This window comes from Halictus rubicundus, chromosome 18, assembly GCF_050948215.1.
Source record: "Halictus rubicundus isolate RS-2024b chromosome 18, iyHalRubi1_principal, whole genome shotgun sequence".
NCBI classification, from domain to species: domain Eukaryota; kingdom Metazoa; phylum Arthropoda; class Insecta; order Hymenoptera; family Halictidae; genus Halictus; species Halictus rubicundus.
Window position 1 is genome coordinate 8743744 of NC_135166.1, and position 18603 is coordinate 8762346.

General features: G+C 39.0%; 1 protein-coding gene across 2 annotated transcripts in view; it reads left to right on the forward strand.

Annotated features, from left to right (window-relative positions):
* The window catches only part of LOC143362830 (protein RUFY3), a 77416-nt gene extending 59319 nt beyond the window's left edge, over positions 1-18097 (forward strand). For both annotated transcript variants that reach the window (XM_076803303.1, XM_076803304.1), the window contains exon 12: positions 16168-18097. In XM_076803303.1, coding sequence (XP_076659418.1) covers positions 16168-16308 — 141 coding nt within the window. In that variant the 3' untranslated portion in view covers positions 16309-18097. The remainder of the gene's footprint in view (positions 1-16167) is intronic.
* Positions 18098-18603: the final 506 nt, after the last annotated feature.

Genomic DNA, 18603 nt, shown 5'->3' on the forward strand with positions numbered 1-18603 from the left:
TGGGTGCCGTCGAGGACCGATACTCTTCGACTGTTTAGATTAAGATACAGCATTGGACTGTTTACGTTAAGATAGAGCATTAGACTGTTTAGCTTTAAGGAACTGTATGTGTGTGTTTGTGTGTATGTTCGTGTGTGCGTAGAGTGCGAGCTTGACGCGTTTTCTTTTAGCGAAGACGAGTCAGTCGAGAGAAAAGCGCACGTGAGAGAGCTTCGGCCTGCTAGTTGCGGTCGGAGTTGAGAGAACAAAGTATTGCGTTGAGTTTTGACCTGCGAGGTGTGGTCAATCGCGTCGTGTATAATTGTTTTGTCTTTTTTTTTTATTTCAAATATATATATGTAGGAATAAAGCCGGCTGACTGGTCACGCAGATATTTATTGGCAATATATTTCACAATCACGACTTAAATTCTAAAACTTTACCGATTCGACTATTATTTTTTCGACACAAAAGAAACCCGACTATACGATTTTCACCATCTATTTTCAATCGTTAACTAACTCCGATGCCCGTCTGTCCCGTTTTTATATAGCGTTCGTCTTATTTATTTTATTTGTTTACTTCCCGGGGCAACGGCCGCTTGTCCTAGCGTTTTTCGAGCGAACGTCAAAACATCGCATCCCTTGCGCTGTTTTTCCGTTCGCTCAGGTGATTCGCGCCGCGAAGGTTGCGGGGCAACGCCTGATACCTTTAAACATTTGGCGGCTCTCGCGTCCCCGCCGCTCACCCTTCATTCATCCACACACACACATCCATTCATTCATCTCACATATATACTGTTTTATTCTTTTTCCCGCACGTAGTCAGTCATATTTTATCCCACAACAGTTAGAATTAGACATTGCAGACAGCCTTCAAGAATTTAGTGTCAAGAGTTTAGCGGCAGAAGAAAATAAATTCCGGACTCTAACAAAGGAATTCCAAATTTTTGAGTCCACTGAAAAAGGACACCCAATCTTCAGCAACTTTTGGATGTTCTGTATACGATAAAGCCAACATCCACATAAAATGAAAGAAATTTTTCTACGGCTACAGATTTTGTTACAAAAAAAAAAGAAGTAGATTGTATGATTCTACATTAGACGCATTCTTAAGAAGCATTCTCGAAGAGAATGTGGATCTTAAGAAGAATTCTCGAGAATTATTGAGAAATATAGTCTTATTTCTCAATTCTCGAGAAATGAAAAATGTTGAGAAATCAGGAACACTAATTGCAACCTTGTCCGATTTCGATGAAATTTTCAGTATGCATATAAGTTATCGAAATCTACAAAACACATTTTTTAAATTATCGTCATAAGATCAGATGAAAAAGTTGAAAAAACATAATTTTTTAATTTATTTATCATTCCAACCACTTGCAATCTAAAAAAACATTTGTTTAGTTATTCTCTAGCAAACTAGTCGGTCTAACATCTAAAAGAGATTCAAGTCATTTGGACCAATTTTAAAAAAGTTATTCCGCTTGAAAAGGTGTCCAAATACTTATGGACGGTAGTGTACGTGTTACAATCAGTTGCAAAGTTTAAGGAAAAAGGATCGGTGACAAAAAAAAAGAAACCAGTTAAAATTCATAAAAGAAGCTGATCAAATCGAAATTATAGGACAGTTTACTGTGAATCCTAATAGTTCAATTCGACAAGTTTCAATGGTAACTGGTGTATCAGTGGAATCTGTACACAAATTACTTCAACATAACAAGTTGCATCCTTATAAAATGCAGTTACATCAAAAGTTATTGGAAGATGACTTTGACTGTTGAATTAACAAATATGATCAACGTCACTCCTAATCTAATTAAAAACATTTGTTTTTTCTTAAACGATGCTGTAAATCGTCATAACTGTCGTTATTGGAGTGACGAAAATCCACATCTTATTAGAGAAAGTAATAGTCCATGGCTGGAAAAAATAAATGTTTGGGCAGGCAATTTAGGAAATGCTATATAGGTCCTCTGTTTTTCCAAGTAATTAAAAAAGAAGTATAATTAATATAGGCACAGTAATTGGTACCTCCACAGTAATTGGGCACCCCCTTACCCTACATCATTGTAAGATGCGAAGATGATCGTCAAGGTTATATCTTCAATTTTTATTTACATATACAGTGTATCTCAGAAAGAGTGTAGGAAAAAGAAATAGGCGATTCTCGACGATTTTGGAGTTGTTAACAAAAACACGGGACAATCAGAACGCGGCTTTAACGGACGGATTCCGGCTCAACCAACGCCAATGCCGCGCCCAACAGGACCTGTCACCGAGCCAGACATCCCCTTTTCTTTTTCCTACACTCTTTCCAGGACACCCTGTATAATTTTACTTTTTAATAATGATTATTTCAATGCCAATCAATGTGATTGTTGTGTACCTATGCATTTTATATCAGTGGAAAAATAAACATATTGACAACAGCATAATGCGACGTTTCATAAAATTGTGGTGGTAAATAAATGCACTATTTGTCGATTGTAGGAAAAACTAAAAAATGTAGACAGTCTTGTAAATGAAGAATGCAATCAAGGATGTGGCAGAATATATTAATTACAACGTTGCTTTCGGGAACAAGATTTATTTCGGAAGAAGTTATGTTTGTTTAATGTTACTGTCAAATATCAGGCATTTCGTATGTACCTGAAATAAAAGAATTTCTGAATACTTCTCTACACAATTTCATCTCAAATATTCATGATTCAACTGAAAATCAATTGAGTGAAATGGTTCATCTTGGAACGACGTGGTTATTTGAATAATTGATATCAATATTATAGACAGAAGTCAGTGAACGAAATTCTGCTATTCATTTTCTCTGATTTTATTAGAACAGGGGAAATTAAGTTAATTCTGCGATTCGTTTTCTCTGATTTTATTAGAACGGGGGAAATTAAGCTAATTCATCGAAAACGAGAGATTCGCGCGATCGTGATGCAAACGATCGAAATAATTCGCACGGCACGAAGGCGGGATAAACCTAATTGTCTGTACGACTTCGTGCCACATAGTGTTCTCTAAGTACTTCGGAACCATTGTTGGTGTCTATGAAATGGAATTAAGAGGGTGAAAGTTCAGAATAAACTTTAACGATACTTATTTAGCAAAACAGGAACTACACGAATTAAAAAGGAGATATATTTACATCGATTTTTTAGATTATTACGTTACGGAATATTTACAAATATGCGATATAAAAATGCAACTTGAAAGGAACGGATCCGTATCTGTAAAATGCGATTTTTAAAGTACGTAAGCCTTTATCGAATTTCAATGATCGAACAAAATTTATTCGATAGTAAATAGTAATCCGAACTGATTCTTACTCCTTTGCTTCATACAATGCTGGACAAAATAATACGACATTAGACATATTTACACAGGGTGTTCCAAAAAACCCATGCAATATTTATACGGTGGAACACACTACACTGAGTAAAGAAGCCTTACTTACAGTTAGTAAACATATGTAGATTATACATTTTTGTATATTAGCATGATGATTGACGCACAGGAGTGCACTGTTTAAAGCGACCTTCGATCTAATTTTTAATTCTATGTATTCTTTCGTCGAGTAGAAAATCAGGATGCGCAGTTACTGAAACTGCAAGTACTTCAAAACTGTACTTTGAACAGGATTATTTCCGAATGATGTTTCAAGTATAAAGATTCTTCAGGCTTGCGTGGTCTTATGATATTTTTGCACCACGATGTACAAAAATTCGACATCGTTAGCGGTTTCCGTTAGTTAAAAATTCTCTTTCCTCCCAATCGACATAAAAATTGCACGACAAAGAATCTCTTTCGTTCCTCTCTTTATTACGTGCATCGAATTTCACAAACCGCGGTCTGAATAACTTTACTTAATACCACTGCTGTCCGAAAGCAGTGGTACGGACCACCCAGGGATGTGAAAAGGAGAAAAGGGAATTTTTATCAGCTACACGACAGTGGTACCCTATCTCTCTCCCTTTCTGGCAGCTACAGTTTCAAACGATAAAAGAAAAGAAGAAAGCGCTCGCAATATCGCAGAAGAATGGAGTGGCGAGTAAAAGACATTGCTTACTCAGTTGTCAAGCAAGTTCGTTTCGCCGCGCCGGGGAGAAACAAGCACCGGATAAGAAAACGAACATGATTGGGAAGGTGTTGGACAATTCAAACAATAAGAAACACTCGGAGATTTGCAAACTGCGCGATTAAAAGGGGTAAAGGGCCAAAGAGAACGAGAGAGAGAGAGAGAGAGAGAGAGAGAGAGAGAGAGAGCGTGAGAGGGAGAGAAAGAGAGGAAGAGAAAGAGATTGGTCGAACTTTACGGCGTCTATACGTTCTGTCCCCACGGTCCCCCTTCAGCCCACAGCTCCATCCACGATTTCTCCATTACCCGGTGGTCTTTATTTTCGAGCCATTACCGACGGTCTATTATAATAATGCGGAATTCGTCGTCTAAAAGGGGGAAAAGAGAAACGGGGGCGCGGCGGTATCTAGCCGCCCGACCACCACTCTAAATTTTACATCTAAATTGAATCCACCTCCGGGTAAGATGGCGAGCCTTCGGTCACTGGAGGGTGGTTGCCCGGTTATTACCGGGGAAGTAAGAGCCCGAATAATATCATTCCGATAACCGATTTCCTCGCGAAGTTAATTATTGAACCGTCCCATCAACATGACTTACGACCGAGGTCGCGGTGGATTGGTGACTGTAACTCCGTACCGTACCGGGCTGCCCTTCGAGCTCATCTTATCTTCAGGGAAACGGATACTTGCGGATACTTTCCATCCCGTATAAATCAGGCCCGACGATCTGATCTCGGTGATACTGTCCGACGTATGATCGACCATGCACGATCCACAACCTTGCCCGGGCGTCTCCGTCGTTCAATCTTCCCGGACCCGTCTGCTTCAATCTCCGCGGCCGGGTTTTCAATGATTTAGCGAATCGGCGTTGAAGTCTCTACACTATTTCTCAGAAGACACAGAGAATCGAATTGTCTCGCCACGCGGTGTCGATCTAATTATACAGAGTGTTAAAACGAACCATTCAATATTTATATGGTGCATAGGGCGCTTGCGCCGAGGCAAAATGCCTGAGCAAACAAACGTCGAAAAGTCTACCGTTTCTGAGATATAAACATTTTCATATCTTAGTATCGTCGGATGCGATGTTTATTTCCGTGTTTACAAACCGTGTTCCGAATGTCCTCGTTCTCCGCCGAGCTGAAGGCAGTACCTACTGGGTAGGGGAAGAGTGGGGATGGTTTTTAACCGTGGCTTACTGTAGTAAGTCAATCACGATGCTAACATGCAAAAATATATACAAGGTTTTTCTTTTATCTCAATAGTGTTACATATCATGTAAGGCAGGAAGTTCCAACATGTGGTTCCTTCCACGCTTAAGTACTTCTCCCACTCTTAGACTTCATCGTTATATAGTAGTGCGTAGAACTTCGCCCCCCCCCCCCCCCGTTCCCATGCCGCCACAGCCGACCCACTAACTCTACGGCTGCACGTAGTATGTAGTGGGAAAAGGTTCGACTAATGGTGGGGACCTTGCGGTTCTCGGAGGGGAACAAGTTAGAACTACCTGCTATAAGATGATGATGCTACGCAAAAAATGTTTGAACGAAAGTTGCTTGATATGGGGGGGGGGGGCGTAATGTGGTACAAATATTTTTTTGATATCTGTTACGGTGAGGGAAATTTCAAAGTTTAATTTTTTCAAATAGAATGCTTGTTTATAGACGAGTTTAATTCACAAATAGTTACATTATTATTACTTACACATTAAATAATTGTTGCCATAAACAGTGGGGTCACATCGACCCTAATAGTTCACACAAGGATTAAAGAAAGACGTTTCTATATGATTTCTGTGCCCCGCAATTGACGATGAAAATGTTTATTATGCATAAAGATCCGCAATCTAATTTTGAGTTTTTTCCCCTATCTAGAATATTCGTATCGCTGCGCGATCGTAATGTAAATATCGAAAGCGCTCGCCTTTTGTCTCCGATTATGAAAACGATCGTGCAATTTCCGGCGTAGACATTTGTAAATATACATATATATATGACAGTGCAACCAAATCGGCCGTATTTAATTAAATTTGACGCACAGCTCGTACCATTCAATATCGTCGCTTCGGAAATCGCGGATTTTCAGTACCACTGTCTCACCCGATCCACTACGGGAAGTAATGCAATTTGTAACGAAAATAATGCTGAAAAAACATTTTCGTTGAAAAGTTAATTTCGAAATTATTCCGCACGCCAGCGTTTATTATTCGTGTTCACCAAATAATCGATTTATTGGCTGCTCTGCAAGCTACAAGTTATATTGCCACAAACATTCAATCCTATTATTTATATTTCCAAGCAATGAATACATTCCAACAAACAAGCCAAAGTTCCAATAGCAATTGTAATTTTAAATGTACAAGGCGAAAGTATGCAACAGGATTGCGATGGAAAAATTATTATGTTCCATGACACAACGAGATGTATTACTTCGGACCAATGCGAAGTCGTACATTCGATGTTGTTTAAATTAATACATTTGGAGTGCGACGAGTATGTTCATCTTGATCTTAGAATTCGAAGAAAAAATAAATGAATTGAAGTGGATAGGATGTAGGCGGAACGGGATACCATGGAAATCTATCCACTTTCAGGTTGAGACGTAGACTTTATTCTGATGGTCGCGGAATGTACAAACTTCGAACGCAGACTAGCGAGGCGCGAGGGAGCGAGATCGTATTCGACGACTGTGTCGACCCGGTCGCAGCAAAAAGCCAAAGGAGAGCCTCCGACGCCTACGGAGGGCTTTTTATTTTGTCCTCTACCAAAGGACAACGGGTCTTATGGAGGGGAGACGAAGGTCGTCCCCGGAAAACTTCGCCAGATGCGGAAACGTCCGTGGGAAATTTCTCGGTTGCATGGGGCCAGCTATCAGGTATGTACGTATACCTGGGGTAGCTGGACCCGATGCGAACCAAGGCCATTTACCGGCAAGACGATGTCGGGCCAGGCGAGTCTGGTTGCCAGATGTACGGCAGACCCATCCTCGTCTGGTTCGTAATGGGCCTAGGTAAAGACCCTCGGGGTAATTCCGGTCATATAACCGAACCGGGTTTTTCCGGGGACGTGGTAGCCGTCGAGTCGCTACAGAATAATATTTTGGCACGATTTCTGAATACGTCTTCGAAACTAATGAACTACAGAAAAAAATCGTTATGTATTTTCCCATTTTTGTACAGTTTGAAAAAATTATTTTTTTGAAAAAGTGCCGCAAGAATAACTATCATATTTTTGTGCAGTTTCGGTTGTGATGAAATAAAGTATAATTTCGGATGATTTTTGCATTTGAGAGCACACACCGGAAATCGATAACAGTTACAGTTTTGCAATTAAAGAATTGAGGAGAGGTGATATCGAATACCAGTATGCAGCACACGCAATAATATCTTTCGCACAATTGAAATTGAGAATTTAAATTTATTTTGTGCAGTTTATGAAAACAAATTTATTTTATATAATTTATGAAAATAAATTTATTTTATATGGGTAATTTATTGAAACAAATTTATTTTGTGTAATTTATTGAAACAAATTTATTTTGTGTAATTTATAAAGTCTTGAAATTTTCGAACAATATTCGATTTCATAAAACAGACCAATCACAGTGCGGCTACAGCGGCTGGATTCCGGCTCGGTGACTGGTCCCGCCGAGCATGGCGTTGGTATTTTTTGTTTTATTGAGGAAATCTCATAAGAGATTTATTACAACATTAGGAACAAACAAAATCGTTTTACACAGACCATACGACACACACACACACACACACACACACACACACACACACACACACACACACACACACGCACGCACGCACGCACGCACACTTAAACTCCACGGCAGAGGCAGCTGAAATCTGACGTTGGTATTGGTCGAGTCGGAATTCGTCCGCTGTAGCCGCGTTCTGATTGGTCCGCGTTATCCGTTAATACCTTCGTAATAAAGCCGCGGAGAAAATTCTCGCAAAGAAAAAAGTTACTTCAAATGACCTCGGGTATCACCCCTTTCAAAGAGGTACAACATTTTTGGGACATCCTGTGATTTGCTCCATATTCGGATAATCGGTCATCTGAATACAGTTATTTCTTTATATCTGTCGCCACGGCCTGGATAATAAATGTCGCGGAATTATCCCGACTACCGTGGGGTATGTCCCGTGAGGGGCCATGAAACTCGAAAGGCGTCGGTCGCCGAGGCGTGTAAACATAAACAGCTCGGTTATATCTCCTGGACCAGTGATGAGCAACGTGCGGCCCGCGGGCCGCATTTGGCCCAGTAGCATACTGACTGCGGCCCGCCGGAACCCGGCACGGTGCGCTGCGCCGCGGTGGCCCGCAGGCCTTCATCCACGATTTGCGATACATTGTTGTTGCTTCTCGGCTATGTTTTCTAGTATTCGACAGTCTTCGCTGAACTGCGCCAGAAAACACATTCTTCGCATAACGGTCGAATATTTTCATATTTTGCCATGAGTTCGAATTCTGGTAAACGTAAAATTGAAAATGAACATCGGCAGTTCATCGACAGTTGGACGTACGATTACTTTTTTACTTGTATCAATGAAAGTGCTGTTTGTTTGATATGCTGTGAAAAAATATCTGTGTTGAAAAAATATAATATTAAGAGACACTATGATAGTAAACATTCTTTAAAATTTAATAATCTGCAAGAACAGTTACGCAAAGACATGGTGGATGAATTACAAGCAAGTTTAAATTTAAAGTTGCGAAATTCACTTGAGAGTACTGCATCCACCGCAGATAGGGTAGTTTGTGCGAGTTATCTTGTTAGTCAAATTTTGGCAAAAAAGATGAAACCCTTTTATAACGGAGAAATTGTGAAAGAATGTTTATTGGCGATAGCAGATGCTGCCTTCCCCAATCAAAAGGATATAATTTCCAAAATTAGCTTGTCGCGATTTACAGTCGCAAGGAGAATTGACGAACTATCAGAGAATATTGAGGACAGTTTGCGGACACATATTTCCAAGTTAGAATGGATTTCTCTAGCTGTGGATGAAAGTTGTGACATAAATGATACCGCACAACTTGCTGTATTTTTAAGAGGAACTGATTCCAATTTCAATGTAACGGAAGAATTTGCATCTTTAGTTCCTATTGTAGGAACTACTACCGGAGACGATATATACAGAGAAATAAATACTGTTCTGAATGTATTAAATATCCCAATGGAAAAGATTGTTGGAATAAGTACAGATGGAGCTCGAGCCATGTCAAGTATGAATGTTGCTTTGTCGGGATTATTATCGAAAAATATTAAAAATTTAACAGGCCGAGAAATATTTATTTCGCATCGTATTTTACACCAAAATATTTGGGTGCTAAAGTTCTAAAAATGTCCAATGTAGTTCCACCTATTATTAAAATTGTAAATTTTATTAGATCTCGAGGACTAAACCATCGTGAGTTTAAAGAATTTTTGCAAGATATGGAAAGCGAATATGGCGATATTCTATTTAACACTAAAGTTCGGTGGTTAAGTCGTGGTACAATCCTTAAGCGTGTACCAGGGTCTTAGAATAATAAATTCATTAAAGAGACATTAAGAGACCGTAGCGAATACACAGACCGAAATTGGAATTGGCGATGCAACAAAGTATTTAGTGTTGTCTTCGTTGCGGCCCGCGCATAGTATTAGATTTCCACTTTTGGCCCACCGCAGTCCGCGAGTTGCTCATCACTGTCCTGGACGATATACGACGCTGGCAAGACCCGTCTTGTTCACAAATATTGAGAATTCACTGTAGTCGTAATTCGGATAATCGACATTCTACTGTAATTGGTTCGTATAAACGGGGTTCTACCGTATTACAAATTTTCTCATGCGATGCCATTCCGTGGTAAACATGGCGGCGGAAGTTACCGGAGCTGTTCAACAAATTCTTTAAACTTAATGGTCGGCGGTCGAATTGAAGGAATGGGGGTGGGGTGGGGTGGGGATGGAGCATGAAAAAAAGGAACAATTTAAACGCACTTTTACCTGAAGTTGACGCAGGAACAATAGAATCGCATGGCGGGCCGAGCGAAAAAGCCCCGGTGGACCAACACAGACCGCGTGCCAGCTTCAGGTGCAAGCCGGTGAACTTTTTTCCGCTTGCGCGCCACGAACGTAATCTGTAACTGCCAGCCACGTTGCAGAGCTTCCCTCTTCTTTGTCGCGGGTAACACTCTGTGTACGGTAGTTTGAAAAAAAAAAAAAAAAACAAAAATGCGTTTTTCCACGGCAGCGTAGCGCTCTGTGTCAATGGTCCTGGCAAAATATTGCGATTGCCGGTGTGTAAATGAAAATGGGATCGGCGATGACGCGATATATCACTTTGATTGAAAGCTTTATTGCTGTCTGCCCGCGTAGACAGCCCGCGGAACGATCGTTTTTGATGTTCTGATAAAATTGAGACCGACCCCCTCGACGAAATCAACGGTAATAATGTAAATTGACAGTTCTTGAATTTTCATCCGGGCCGATGGATATTTCAAGCTGTGTACTTCAACGAAATTATTTTGATTTCCCGGTGCGTGACTCTTCCGCGGAAAATTCATTTAATCTGGCGCGTGGAAGAACGCTCGAACATATAACCGAGTTTGCTCTTCTCTGAACGTTGCAATATGTAACAGCTTTCATTTATTTTCATTAAACGATACTTTTCGTTATCACGATACGCTTAATGTTAGCTGTTTTTCACTTACATTTCAGCCGTTCAATGTAAAAATAGTGCAAGTCGAAACAGTTAATCATTGGATAACGAGGAAATAAGTAAACGTTAGTCTTGTGCAAGCCATGCTAAAATTATATTGCAATTATCTTATTTAATGATGAGTGTTCAACCAAACAGACAAATATTCACTTTTGCATTAAATGACTTATTTTTTATCTTGCTTAAATCTCGTCCACAATAAAAATGTGTTTCTGTAATTCATTTAATTTACATAACAATTTCATTTAATTAACAAAAAAGAAAATCAACATAATTCCCAACTAGAATATTTATCGTTACCATTCGTCAAAATGTTTCAGGCGAATGCATAAACTGCATATCCCGAAATGTTATTCCTTTTCGATAACGTATACATAAAATGAAGCATGATAAACTCATTCAAAATATAATTTCGAAACTAACACGAGTCAGTGCTGTGAAATATAAACTGTAAAGTTTTCAAAGCAATCGGACAAGTATTTAGTTTCTGAGATTTGATTTACGCTAGACGATACGATCGCTGAACTTTATTGCTGACGAGATAAAATAAAAAAATAATGATTTAAAACTATAACAACTAGTTCTTGAATAATTTTGTCACTTCTGTCGGTAACGCGTGAATTTCCAATAAACAATTGTAATGGTATAGTGTCTGAAGCGACATGTCATGTGAATACGCCAGACGGTTTAAAAAATGCTATTTTACTAGGGAAACCGTTAATTGGAATGTTAAACTGTTTTGTGCTCCGTGTATAACGATTCGTCCAGATGCGATTCCCAGCCTTTGCGTGCTAAATGTTCAACTTTCGTAATTGCGCGCAATTAGAAAATAATTATTGTTTCCAGAAACTTGCCGCGCATGAAACTTTTCCGCACTCGTTCCACGTGTTTTCTGCATCACCCCTGATACACGACGTCCGTAGGGTGCAATTTTAATAGGGTGTTTGTGGAGTTAAAGGGCTGTTGCATGGAATGAATGTTGAACACGTTCGAATTGTGTATACCGAATCTGTATTTCATGTTTCAGTTAAATTGATAATTTCTGTTTCGATACTATAAAAATATAAATGACGTTAGTCTGGAACTTCAATGCGAAATCTGCATATTTATGACTTTTTTGCAACCAGGATTTTCAACTTAAAAATTACAGTATCTGACGACGACTGTCTGTCGTACGTTGTCGATCGGTCCCTTTCTTTTTGATATGTTCATTCATCTCTCATTTCTTTATTTCAATCTCACAACATACACATATAGACGTTCCGCAACTACATTCTTCCAATATGGAGAAATAACACGATCACGGATAAGAGAATGGAGCCATGTTCGGCAAAGATAGGAGAAGAAATTGCCTTAAGTAAGTAGAGTGTTTCTTTAAAATGGAGGCTGCAGAGGGTGTCTACAAAAATCTAGGTCAGAGTTGTCCAATTCCGCTTCAAAAGCCAAATCTATTCCCCATTCTATCTGCCGTAACAGTGTAGAAACTTTGGCTGATGCTACGATATGCGCCCGAAAAGTCGTTAACACTATTATACTCAATCAAGTTTAATGATATTTCCATATCTTCTGCGTTCTGCGAGGAAAGGCTGTTATAACGTAAGAGGTTTTGCTTGTCTATAGATCTAATTTACATTGGAAACTTATAATTTTTTATTCGACTTTTTCACACTGTATTTCGTGGGAAGTTCTGTTACAATAAAGTTATATGCACCTTTTTTCCAGTACCACGTCGTTACCCATGGAAGGACGAATTCAGCGAATTATAATACAATGACCTTGACTCCCAAAATATATATGGAGAGCTCAGGGCAACAAACGGTTAGCTCGATTTCGACGTGACTGTAAAAGAACAAATTTCTTCGATAGTTCGGGGCAATAAACGGTTATATCACGAGACGTTTGTGTCTGTTTGTTGCCCCGAACGAGATGAAATTCTCCCAAAAATTTATCGATATTCCTATAGATACGTTTAGAGCAACAAACGGTTAACTATTTGAACTTTTCATTTATTCAGTAAAAACAATTAACGATATATTTATTTTATTGAACAGAATTTCATAGTTTATTTAACATAATTTCATAACTAGACATTTTTTTTACCAGAAGTTATATTTATTACTATTATCTTTACAGACACGATTCAGTTTTCGTCACAAATCTTAACGTACCGATGATATGTATTTAGTAGTAATTATAGAAAAAAAAAATTATATTATTTTATAAGAAAAAAATAAACTGGATTCACAAAACATATTGTTCATCATTTTCACCACCGCGCTTAAGTTTATTATACCAATCATGATGTGCTGATTGTATGTATTTTGATACTAATTTTTTTACATCATAAAATTTTTCATATTACATTCACTGTCGTTTTCCATTTTTCACGAATACAGTCCGATCGCTTCTGTGTGCTGTATTTGTATGACTATCTTTACTTGGCGCGAATGTCGAATAACGCACAAATCCAAATAAATTTTAATACTTTATAAGAGATCGTTTGTTGCTCCGAACGATTCGAAAATCTAAGTGGACAGTCACGTCGAAATCGAGCTGACCGTTTGTTGCTCTGAGCTCTTCATACATATGTATATTGTACAATGCATATGTATAAAGGCATTGGAACGTTTAAAAAATTACTAGAAATAGAAAAGCACGATTACTAGATTGCGGATTTTTATTCAAAATAAAAATTTTCTGTATTATTTGCAAGACACAGGTGCTAAATCGATGTCTATTTTTTTCCTAATAACTTGCCAAAGTTAAAAGCAATACAACAGTGATTTTAAATTCTTTAAATTTCTTTACTCTTTTATATTTGATCTACTCTTTTTTGTCGTAAATCACAGCCTGAAAGTCAACTAAAAGTCTAATTATTATCCTTTCTACGTGCAAGAGAAAGACACATGAAAATACATAGTTAGAATCTTCATTTACTTCTCGTATTCGTTTCACACACTCTCGTGACTGGAATCAGTCAAGCGTAACGCACCGATTTTTATGAAATTTTTCCGAGAGATGTTTTTTATAAAAATATTCGTAGCGACTTTTTTATCTGCAATTATTCATATCCGTAGAGTGAGAACAGCTTTAAAAATTGACGCTGAAAAACGTATTTTCCCCCGTACCGTGACAAATTGTGTATTTTTCGATCATATTTAACGTTCAAATATTATTGAAAGTGATGAACACTTTACGCATTCTTCTCATGAATTGTTATCTTATTTCTGTGAAAATTCGCCAACATCAACTGCAGAGCGATACGAGTAGTACCTATGTTTAAAAAATTGTCATGTCAACCGTTGGATAAATTGCAGTGTGCGAAGAGAATTTTTTTAAAACGTGAAGAGATTCGAACGAAATTAAATGGCAGTTATATGAACATTATTTTTAATTTAACCGTACGTGGTACAGTTAAAAATTCATTTATCGAAGGACTACCAATTAGCTTTTTAATAACTATGTTATATATCTAAAAGAAGGTGAATAACTTCACCAAAAATTAATTTTAAAGGAAATTATTAATTGTTAGTTTTTAACTCTATATACTTTAGTAGGTTTAATATTTTAATTCAATTGTAAGATCAACTCCTACGCATTTGTAGGACAACATCTGAAGGACACCACCATACTTTTGTTACGAGTCAGGGCCGCGAGCAGTGCGAAAGGCCGGCGAAGGGTTATTACCCCTGGAATATGGTTTCAATTTGTTAGTTAGGTACGCGGGCGAACCTGATGCGAAATCAGGGAGCCGCTAAGGTTATATACGTCGAAGACGAACCTGACGCGAAGTCAGGGAGCCTCTAGGAATGGAGTGAATCGCAGACGAATCCGGGGCGAAACCGGGGAGCTGCTAGGAGGGTGAAATTTCGTGAACGAACCCAATGCGAAATTGGGGAGCCACTAGGTTGGAGAAATCTCTGTTTGGACTATGGTATGTCGCGAACGAACCTGATGCGAAATCAGGAAATCGCACGGATAGTTAGTAGGCTTCGTAACTAATATAATTTAATTGATACAATCCGAGCGATAAGATTGTATCGTGTGGGTACATTCAATTACTAGATCAGGATATTGGACAACAGTTAAGGGTTTGAAAGATTGCACGATTTACCAAACAACACAAATATATTCTCATTAAAATCTCGGTGTTGATGCACTGGTAATGCGGGGTCTAAGAGCAGTTATTGAATACCGAAATAGAACTATTACTGGACTATCAAGTCTATTGATACGAAAGGGAACTTTAGCCCGATCTCACTGGTACTGAAAATTTTGGGAATAAAAAATTCTGGGAATAATACAAATGCGTTCCGTTCGTTGTTGTGCTCACCGAATTAATATCGATTCTCCGTCTCGTCCGCCGATCGGCGCGTCGTTCGGTTCGCCGAAATTAATGTCGATTCTGCGTTCCATTCGCTGTTCGGCGCAATGTTCGTCGAAATGTTCAAGTCTGTACGAAGCTTTAAATTAGAGGGGATGTCTGTTTTGACTCGTAATTGTCGTTTCCAATGAGTTAAAGGTTTGCAGCTGGATCTCTGTTATAGGGTTAAACGAAGGGTTAGCCAGGATGTTACTTGTCAGAGACAATCTTGACAGATTCCAGAAGGGAATGTTTTCAAGATTTCCATATTAGGAAATCGTACGGTATTGTTACTGAATCATGCTTCGTGCCGACTGTGTCCAGGTGGAGCATAATCATTCTTTCTTTTAACAAAGGGGTCGGTTCAGACGTTTTTCTTCCCAGGAAAAAGAATAGAAAAATTCTAATCGAGATAAACGCGGAGAAAACTTCTCTATACGTAACATCTTGTAAAAGACGAAACATTAAGAATCTAATTATCACATAACGAGTTTTTTTATGTATCTTTTATCGGCATATTTATAACATTTCTGATTAAAAGTACACCAAATACGACACAATGTGGATCATAATTAATTGTTTAATCCATGATACAGTAGCACCTCGATTATCTGTACTAATCAGGGGAACACGAGTGACTATAATGCTAGCTACAATTCTAGATTAAATCTTTGCTGCTTCGTACAATGAATCCTGTTGTACATTCAGTCACATAATTGGTGGCACACACGTTAAACTAGAATAACTTTCTTACAAATAGACCAAACAACTTAAATTTTTCAATTTTTTACAATTTTTTACAATTTTTTACAATTTTATATCCAGGATGCTGCCCCTTCCTCCTTTCACTCTTTAAAATCTCTGCTCATAATTTTGTGTGGATCATACCGTACCATATTCCGATATCGGTTTCGGCATCGTTTTGCTGACGTAATACCGGTATCAAAATCATACCGGATTTAAGTCCCGGGTCCTAACACTCGCCAAAAGATCAGCAGTCTAACGATCGTGATCGGTCATTTCTGTTTCAGCACCACTGTCGCAACTGCGGCAAGATCTTCTGCCACGCGTGCAGCGATAACAACACGGTGCTTCTAAATTCGACGAAGCCTGTCCGCGTGTGCGACGAGTGCTACGTGTTTCTGATCGGTCGGTACACATCCGGCCAGTAACATCGTCGTCCTGGCAGTTCGATCGGTCGGATGTCGTCGACGTCATCGGCAGAAGGAAGCCGCGACGATAGGTGGGAAGGGCAGAATGAATCACGGAAGAAAAGAGATACGACCGGCTTTGTCTCGCACGTGCAGAAAGGTACACGCGTTGATACACGAAGAATGCCGACGACGACGCGCCGGAACACGAGTGCACCTCTATTCCCGAAGGTCGCGTCGGCGGCCCCTGTCGGGAGCCGTTCATTTTCAATTCGACACACGCGCGTTGGCCGTAGAAAAGGGATCGGCGCGGATGTTTTTCCCAGTTTCCCGTCGAATTCCTTTCATCGGGATATCATCGCGACGTTTCTGCGATTTACTTGGCGTCGCGGCGCGAGACACGGTCCGCCGAGTTCTCCGCGACAACGTGAAAAGCGGACCCCCTCTCCGAGGGATTTCGCGACACGACGGGATGATCCAACGACCGAAAGCAATTCCGCTACTTTTGTCCGTTTCCGAAGCACAATCCTCATAATTCCTCGCCGACCCGCGACCGCGTGCCGGTGCGAGTACCGGCGAAACAATCAAACGATGCGGCCTCTGTGGAACAAATGTTCCACTCCGTGATTACTCGGTGAACGCTGCGCTGCTGCGGAACGGAGACCCGGGTCGACAGTAATCATTTTTTGTGAAACCAAGGAACAGATATCCGATTTCAATGATTTTTTGATACATTGTAGAAATCGATATTTTGAACATCTTTTTCTGTTACATATTAGCGGCGGTCTATCGGCATCGCTACAGTATTCTCTCCGTAACTGTCAACATTTTATCCCCACCACTTGGGGATCCCCCTTCGAACCGTTCAAGCGGTAAACACGCTCGACGACCGAGCCAGCGAGGGATCGAGTATCGGTGAGACTCACACTAATGCAAGCGTAGCAAAAGATTGCAACTTTTCTTATTTTTTCTTTATTTTTGTGAAACTTTTACCATCGGGTTCGTCTCTTTTTTCTGATTTTAATCTATTTGTATCATAATATCTGACACGATATAGTTACGATTGTAATTGTTCGCATAATAAGCGATTAAAGTTTCGTGCGTGAGAGGACGGCGAATGGAAAAGAAAGAGAGGCAAATAGTCGAAACGTCGAACCTCAGTCCCTCTTGCTTTTTCAATCGGTATCCTTCTCTACGTTCGGCACACTACAAAGAATGTATGTAGTACCTTTTCTAGACCTGTGGCTCGGTAGACCCGACGATACGACAGTTACGGAGAGACTACTGTAGTTGAAACTGTTGCACATTTATAGAATTCGATCTCCTGTTTACTAATATGTACCATTATTGGGTCAGGTACTCAATACCTTTCGAGGTATTAACAATAAAAATTTCATTATTACCCAATAATGCGTTACATGGTGTTCCCAGTATCACCCTAGTACAGCGGCAACGTGCTGCAATTGTACGGCGTAGGTCATGACTTTAAATCTCATACTTTCTTTTTATTTTTTGCGTCAAATTAATTATATTTTACATACAAAAATACGTGAAAAATATTTTATAGGGATTGGAAATAAATATTGGAACGTTTTTTCGCATCCTTCATATTTTTTAAGATATTTAAATGGTTCGAGATAAACCGGACACACTGTATGTATAGCCTCCGTGTTTTTTGGTGTTCCTTTGCTTCTATTGATACGTCTATTCTATTATCCGTTTTATTTTATTGTATGTATTAATATATTTTATATTATGTTATTCTGTATTATATTTCAATAACAATTTATATAAATTATTGTATAAAGTATTGTGTAGCATTTTTTGTTTATTCCATTGCCCTTTGCTATTTTTTATAAACGTCATAATTTAATGTAATACATTTAAAATTCGTTCTTTGTTACTAACACGCAAAGGAAAAAGTTGTTGAAAATGTAAAGATTTATAACATATCAAAAATCCTGGAAATCGGAGGGTAGGTAACTGATCTGCAGTTTCACCCAATTTTTGAGTTTGTACTGTGATCGAGAGTCGCGGTGCTGCTTCGGATAACTTTCCTTCGAAAATTTCGACGCTTGTTTCGAATCAGTTTGCGAATAAAAAATTTTTGTCTGCATTTTTCAATTCTTTTTCAAATGTACCTCAAACTTTCGTGGTTACACTTCAGATTTATCCAACTTTGTATTGTTCGAGAGAGCACCGTATTACGTTTACAACAAATATTTTCATACCAAAATCTCACACAGCTATATTGGTTGGCAAAAATAACAGACCACTGTTTATCATTTACGTTCTTGCTATAAAGAACAGTGTCGC